Below are 8749 nucleotides of genomic sequence, written 5' to 3' on the forward strand. Positions count from 1 at the left end.
GGTTGAAATAAAAGTCGGGTTGGGTCTTGACCCGCCCATATTTAATTTGAGCTCAAATGGGTTGGTTCAAATGATCTTAAAAACGGGTTGGGTCTTGGACCCGTCCAATTTGACCCAATTAATCTCAATAATTTCAATTGTTTTTTTTTTTTAAAAAAAAAGCAAATGGATAGATAAATCCTAAAAGATGTTAAATAGATAACAATTCATATCCTCAATATAATAAATATCTTAATAAAAAGTTTTAAAACAGGTTGAAAGTGGAGATTGAATTGGACTCAATTGAAGATTCTCTTCAAATGAGTTAGGCTTGAATTGGTTAAGATTGAGCCCAATTTAAATTATCTTGAGTCCAACCCTTAGAATTCTGGACTGATTGGATGAATTACCTATATTTGAATTCATTTTTGACGCCCCTATAAATAAATATAAATAATACATTTCAAATAAAAAAACTGTTACAGATTTCAAAATCAAACTCACAATGTTCAAACTTTGAATACATTCATTCACTTACCTTATAGGCAATTAATGAGGTACGCCTCTTCACATATGTCAATATTTTGAAAACTTGTTAAAGACATACATATCCATACCATATTGCATATACATCTAGGGGTCGTTTGGTACAAAAATGAATAATGCAGGGATTAGTAATACAGGGATTAACAAAGTAGGGATTAGCAATGCAGAATTAGTAATGTAGAGATTATTTTTATCAAGTGTTTGGTTCATTGTTTCTTATCTAATTTTATGTGTGGTTTAAAAGTTTTAAAAAAGAAACTTTCCAATTATACCCTAGAATTATTATGAGATTTTGTATTTCATGTAATTGAGTCAAATTAGATAATTAACGAAGAATATTATTTTTTTATAACATTTTTAACTAGTTAGGAGAATAAAATTTTTATTGTCATGTTCACTATTTTCTCACTTAAATTATTTGAGAGTAAATAATTGTCATCTTAATAAATTAGAGTTAATAACTCAAAAGGTCACACAACTATAATGATCATAGAGAAAATTTATTGAACTTTGTTTTGTATCAATAAATTTTAAAAAACTCTTTATCATAAAATAAAATAAAAATATAAAATAAATATAGAAAAATAAATTAAACTATTTTTATACTCGAGATATGTGTGTTTGTATATATATATACACACACACTCTTGTTTTAGACTACTTGTGTAATGTTTAATGAATTTTCATTAAGAGACAATATTTTACTTATGAATTGTTCTTAAATTCATACATCAACATTAACATATTAGTCGGATTATAATATTTTATATTAATAATAAATAGATTAAGTAATTCATATTTTAAAAACAAAAAATTATATCTAAATAATAAAATTTGTAAGCTAATTTATTTAAATAACTTTATTAGTATAAATGTAAAATGTAAAATATAAAACCAAAAAAATAAATAAAATATTAAAAGGATTTGAGGGGTATTTTTGTCTTTATCTAGAATAGTCACATGGTATTAGAGCTAATACCTCCAAATGGAATGTATTAGTAATACATCACATAATACCATGTAGGATGTACTAACTAATCCATGGATTAGTTATACATAGGCTCACATTCCTACCAAACACAGTATTAAATTATACCACATCTAATACATGGATTATTTCTTTTAATACAGCCTACCAAACGCCCCCTTAGTAATTAGTGAAAACAGTTTTCTGTTGAAATATAAGATAAGACTGTGTATAATAGATCAATAAACCTCATTATTATAGGAAGATTTGGTAGATCGACTTGTTAAGTGGTGACATACTCACAACTATAAGAATAAAGTAATGGATCTACACGAATTCTAAATTCTAAAGATTTATCATTCCATACTTGAGGATACATAAAATTTTACATCCATGATCCAAACTTGTGAAATTTCATCATCGTCATCATCATATTCTACCTACTCTCAATTTTTTGCATAAAAATAGACTATATACACATACTAACCATGCATGGTACAACAAAAACTAGACTTGTTGCATGATCGAATAATTCTAAGAAAATCCATAATATGGTTGTTGGTTATAATAAGATGGATAAAATACTTCTCGTAATTTATTATATTTTTCGAGATCGAATTTATGTGTCTTCATGAGCTTCTTTTGTTTAACTTTGAATCGTCTTTGGAAGTACCCTTCAAAAGTTGGCTCTGTTGATGTTCTTAAGAAGAATCCATATGCAAGAACAACGTGAAATGAAGTCACAAAGAAGCAAATGGGCTCCATCACATCCCAAGTCAATTCCCAAAATGTTAACCTCATAAAGCCCAATGTTTGGAGAATTAAAAAGCCCAGCCCAAAGTAAAGTTCACCTCTTACAAGTGATTGGGCTTTTTGATCAATCAAGGCCTTTTGTTCTTCCATTTGTTCAAACTCTCTTCTTCTTGGGTCATTTGGTGATGCTATGGATTCTGATATTATTTTGTTCATTGATTTTGCCACCTGAAATTGGAGGAAAATTACAGGGTTAAGTAAAATTATGTTATTTAATTATTCATGCTAGTTTGCAATAATTAACATTTTAAATTTATATAATTAATCACATTTGTACATGTATAATTAGCCTAAATATACGAATACGTTATATATAATATACAATTATTTAACGTGTATATATATATATACAATTCACCTCTCTCTAACTCTTTGGCTCGGCTCGCCTCTATCCTACCTCTCCCAATCTCGCTTGCCATATATACAAATACATATGTCATATATACAAATACATATGTATAATATATAATTATTTAATTAATATACATATACAATTCAATTATCTCCTATTCTTTACCATTTTTTGACTCACTTCTCTCCTATTCTTTACCATTTTTCGCTCGCTTCTCTCCTACTGTGAGATGTACCTACAAACTCACTTCTCTTCCACTCTTTACCATTTTTTGCTCGCTTCTCTCATAGTCTAGCTCGCTTCTCCCACTATGAGAGATGTAGCTACGAAATATAGTTATGGAGAATAATTAGATCATTTTTGAGTGAGTATATGTGAAAGTTTCTCAAATTTTATCAACAAGATTAGTAATGAATATTGTAAAATTAAAATTGTTTGATCGTATCACGTAAATTGGGACGAAGAAAGGGGATAATATATATACCTGATATGGACGGAGAAAAACGACGTCACCCAGAACGATGACGCTACCGGATTCGTCCAACATTTTAGCGAAATCCAAGCTCTGTTCTCTGTTACAACAAAATTCATCACAAATCTGAACGAATTCAGAGTACGAAATTGAGTTCATTGGTAACTCTCTAAGTCTCAATTTCACTTTTTCCAACTGCGAAATTTTCAGTATCTTCTTAGCATCATTCACAGTTATCTTCCCCATCGTTTCCGCCGGGAGCAACGCCGTTGCCGTAGACGGAGCCGGTGGAGCTAGGCGTTCGAATTTAATCCTTTCTCCAGTTACATTTATAGACTTCAATTTCTCTCTCAATTTTTCTCCAACCGGAATAGATAAAAACTCCGGCAGTCTCGCCACATGATTGATTTCTCTCCTCTGGAGAAACCGTCGGAAGAAATCACCGTTGACGGAATCCGGCGATGTCGCCGGAATGTGAGAACGTTCTAGAACCGTAAGAGGTGGAAGTGGATCTATTTTCAGGGTACTAGATAAGCGTTTCGCTAAAATCCGGCGAATCGCCATTGATGATTTTGTGCAGTGAAGAGTGGGAGAAAAAACGGAAAACTTGTGATGGGCTGAGTTGGAAGCGAAGAGAGGGGGTTTATATAGGGTCCGAAATTCGAGGAATACGCAGAATATTATGAGAATATTTAGATGAAAATTATTGATTTAGTAAAAGTAACGTTTGTATTAATTTTATATAATATATAGAAATAATGAAGTTTTATGGGTATATTAACATGGTTAAGGATGTGACTATCCATTATATTTATAAATAAATATTTTTGTGTATTATATACTATTTTTAATTCATCAAATTAGATTAATATAAAAAATAATTTCTATATAATTAATAAAAATATAACTAATACAAACTTTACTTGCAATTAGTACTCAAAACTTATAATTAATAATTAATTGTCTATTACTTTTAAAAATTATAATTATTTAATAAGTGACATAATTATGTAAATATTATTTCCATGAAACTTTAGATTTTTCATTTTAATTATATACTTGGTGAGTTTGAAGAATGATTTCTTAATTTCTTTACTAATCAAATCTACATATATAAAGGGGTATAATTGTAAAAATATTAATGAAATTTTGAAAGATTACGGATAGAAAAATTATTTCCTCGAATAATTGTACAATTTTTATTTTTTGAAAAAAAAAGTAGTATTATATTCAAATTTTTTGTTTAAATAATTCCTAATTGTCTAAAATTACGCATAGCAATAACGTCATGACTCATTATCAGACTTTTTATTTATGAGATCAACATCCACTATGTATATTCCTTTTAATTGAACCAAAAATGTGTCTAATTCCAATGTTTTGTAAACAATGTACTAAGTAATTTTATAAATTTATTGATTGTTTTCGCGATTTAATTTATTATAATAATGAAAAGTATATTAATGGTAAACACATATATATATATATATATATATAAAATCAAGAATATATGCGTACTATTTATAATAGTTAAGACTTAAGAATATATTTTTCCTTTTTTCATTATAATAATGAAAAGTATTTTAATGGTAAATTGTTTATAGTACGTAAGACTTAAAAAAAATAAAATATAACGAAAGATATATGCATACCGTTTATAATATTTAAGACTTAAAAATACACTTATTTTTTTTCATTATAATAAGTGAAAAGTATTTTTAATGGTAAATGTATATACATATATAAAATATAACGAGGGATATACACATACCATTTATAATAGTTAAGACTTAAGAATATATTTATCTTTTTTTTCCGCGATTAGTATAATTGTTTGGCTTCTTCATAATAGAATCCCACATGTTTTTCGACACTTAATTTTTTGCAGCCAAATAAATATAAATGGGAATAAGCATCATATCTATTTTAAGATCAAATCATTCTATAGTGACAGAATTTACTTTAATTTGCTGATGTATTTATGGAAATTATATATGAAACGGATCTAAAAGTCTAATACTAATATAGAATGTGAAGTTAATATGAATTTTAATATTACTGTACTCTAGAAAAATTCTTTTGGGAACCTTCAAGATTTGAAATTCCAATTTGCAATTTTATTTCTTTAAAGATTTGGAGTTATCTGAATATTAATGCAACCAATATTTAACAAGAATATGATGCGTTTTTCCAACCACAATAATCATTATATTTACGTGCCCACTTTAGGCCCCAAAAATATAATGAATTCAAGTTATATAATAAATGTTAAGATATTTTAATCTGTTTAGTCTGACAAATTAAGTATTTTTGACAAAGAAGTTTAATTTGAAAAAAAAAACTTTGTGGATTTTATCGGTGGGATTTAATATAGATAAAATATTGATAATATATATCATGTCATATAAATTGAAATTGAGAAAATAATATTTATTAAAATATTTTAAGTTATAATTATCTGAAAATTTATCTTATTACGTAAATATCTTAGTTAGTGCTACTCATCAATTAAAGTAATGTTTATTTTTAATTTCTAAAGACGGTGACAGTATCACAAGTTCAAATAAAAGTTAATTAAACAGTGTCACTCTTAATTAACAACTAATTTAATCCAATTGCATTATCCTTCTTTACCTATTAAAAGATGTTTTGGAAAGGGGTAATTAAAAAGAAATCATACACTAGATCTAGTATTCATACACATATTATGATTTATAATTAAAAGATATTCATTCTGAGTTAAAAAATGATCTTTTTGAATCAAAGGTCTATCAAAAAAAATATAAATATCTATATCTCATGAAAATAGAGTGAATCCGCTTATGTTACGCTTAATTCTCTCCAGACTTCATTCGTGAAACTTTACCAGATATATAATTGTTGTTGCATTCCAACCAAAAGGGCAAAAAAATTATGTCTTTGGTATCAATGGACATCAATAAATTAGGGGAATGTGAATTAGGCTGTGATTCCAATATGCATCACCTTTTGTGTAGAGAATTAATTGAGTAGTAATTTCAAATTGATGTAATGTGATTAGATTCACACATTTTTTTTGTATATAAAATATATATATAGATAAAAACTTGTGGTTTTGCAAACAATTAAAGAATCCCCACCAATTTGGAGAATCATCCAAACGTTGTAGGATTCCATACTTGGAAAGAGTTTGATATTCTCACACATCAAGTGGCATGTCTATTATACTCCCACTTTACCATTATTTTATGAACTGGTTTCCGTATTGAGATTCTGTTAAATTTTGTTTTACGTTTTGTGAAATACTGAAATCTCAAGTGTTTTCGAACTTTGTACACTCAAGGTTTGAACCTAAGGTTTAAATTCAAAAATTTCAATCAAAAATGAAGAAATACTTATCATTCCATCACCGTCCATATCGATTCTTGCATTTGATGTTTGGCCAATTATGCCATTTCCGTATACACAAGGTTTAATTAGCTATAGTCCATTAAATAAGTGAATGGTCTAAGTTTCTTTTCGTTCAAATTAAATGAGTAATTAATTTCATGTGATCACATGCACCTCTAATTAATTTGCAATTTAGTACCCACTTCCCCTTTGACTAGATTTATGTGACACTTAATATAAAAAAGAATGTTATATTTTTATAATTAGAAATAATTCAATATTAAATTTTAAAGCCACACAAATAGTTAGTGAGGATATTTAAATCACAAATTTTAATAATTTTTATTTTTATCTTAAATTTTATATTAAATTAAACGATGTTACATAAATTGAGACAGAAAAAATACATACACAACTAGTATTCTTTTCAGGTTGATGATCACACATGTTATAAAGAAACTTCATTTTGTTTGGTTTACTTTAATTGGATTTGGGACATTAAGAAGAAAATTTCACCAGCAAGCAATCTTATCCACTAGAAATTAAAAATGTTGGTTATTAAATGTGTATAAAGTATACATATATATTGGTTTAATTTGTACCCAACGGCCAACAACACCTAATTAAAACCTAAAAATCATATATATATAAAAGAATTGTTGTATGCCACTATATATGTATGTGTATAGCGTGAGTAATGAAACAACTTTGTTGATTAATATTAGTGGTAGTGGGAATCCCCCATGCATAGAGGATTAGAGATTTTTTATTTTATTTTCTAATCGATGTCTGATATTTATATAAGAATCTGATTAGTTTGAATTCATGTCGGATAAAGTCCCTTTCGAAGGATAGCACCTTTTAGCAAAAAATTATTTATTTAAATCTGAGACTTTTAATTAAGAAAAGCATAATCATATCCACAGAGTTGATGGTGAGGATTAATGAATCTGCCCATCTCCCATACACAATATTAATTAAATTAATTGATGCTTTGTGGCAAAGATTTAAAGTTCCTTCTCTCTTTAATTCTTATATATTTCTTTGTTAAGCTAAATTCAGAATTTGAAATTTATAAATTTTTATAATGATCGCCTTTATATTAATATAGATAGACATAAAGAGAGAGAGTTCAAACAAAAACTATTGAGTTTTAAATTCATAAGTTAGTGATGTAAATATGTGATATGAAAATTTTAGGTATATATATTTTGAAAAAATTGACGCCACGTATAATTATAGTAACTTGTTAATTTATTAATTAACTTCTTCAAATGCTAACACATTTTATAGAAAATTATATATATACAGCTAGTAGATATAATAATAATATGTTAAGGGATAATTTATTCGATTTATACAATATAATTCTCTAACAAAGAGAATTCTAAGTGAACACCCTTTGACACACATAATTGTTAGGACCGAAAATAAGCAGGTGTAAATGCGGAAGCTAGCAAAGCAAATTTTGAAAGACAACGAGTAAGAAGACAACGAGAAATATACCAAAAGACACTCGGAATACATGGAGGTTCACACAATTGATAACGTATCAAGCTTGTGATCCATAAATTCTCCCCCTAACCAAAACTCTCAAATCCCTTAAGACTACATTGTGAATGCTGATTAAGTTAGAAGGAACAATACTCTATTTATAGAGTCCTAAACCTTTTCCTACAAGAAAAGGATTAGTCAATCCAAAACCTTTTCCTAAAAGGAAAACCTATTTATGATAAGAAATTTAGGGCAAATAAAACCTAACGATAACTTCGACATTGGCTAGCAACAATATATAAACAAATGGAAGGAATTTTCTATAACATTAAAATATATTACTTCATCATCATTTTCATTTTGATAATATTGATGATTCTTATAACTTTTAAGCATTTATAGGACAAGTTAAAAGAAGATTTTGAGAGACTTCCAGAGTGATAAGCTTATGAAAAAGCAGTGAATATGACAATTTATTAGTGAATTTCTTATCGAAATAAAAAAGAAAATAAAAAAAATTTACAAAGCATAAAACACGTTCATATAATGCGATTTAACTCAAGAAATAGAATTCAAAAATCAGTATAAATAATATATATTATGAACTTAAATTGCAACAGAAGAATATTATCTAGTATTTACCGACCAAGATATATATTTGACTTTTTTTTTTTTTAATCATCAAAATATGATTGGTATAATGGTGGAATTCAGAATTGATTTTAGGAAGTCTGCGTAAGCCCACTAATTATCATTA

At 27.3% G+C, this 8749-nt stretch overlaps 1 protein-coding gene across 1 annotated transcript; it reads right to left on the reverse strand.

Moving 5' to 3' along the window:
• Window positions 1–1820: 1820 nt before the first annotated feature.
• On the reverse strand, window positions 1821–3766 carry LOC107017219 (calcium uniporter protein 4, mitochondrial). The gene is made up of 2 exons (XM_015217489.2): window positions 3142–3766; window positions 1821–2473 (listed from the first exon to the last, which is right to left on the reverse strand). The coding sequence occupies exons 1-2, from the start codon at window positions 3691–3693 to the stop codon at window positions 2027–2029; spliced, it is 999 nt and encodes a 332-aa protein (XP_015072975.1). The 5' UTR covers window positions 3694–3766; the 3' UTR covers window positions 1821–2026.
• Window positions 3767–8749: the final 4983 nt, after the last annotated feature.

This window comes from Solanum pennellii, chromosome 4 (assembly GCF_001406875.1).
Source record: "Solanum pennellii chromosome 4, SPENNV200".
In the NCBI taxonomy this organism is placed as follows: Eukaryota; Viridiplantae; Streptophyta; class Magnoliopsida; order Solanales; family Solanaceae; genus Solanum; species Solanum pennellii.

Excerpts from the sequence above, each read along its gene's own strand:
- LOC107017219 (XM_015217489.2), bottom strand. The coding sequence starts at position 3,693 with ATGGCGATTCGCCGGATTTTAGCGAAACGCTTATCTAGTACCCTGAAA. Across the intron at positions 2,474-3,141 it reads TTTTTCTCCGTCCATATCAG|GTGGCAAAATCAATGAACAA; the intron begins GTATATATATTA and ends CTCCAATTTCAG.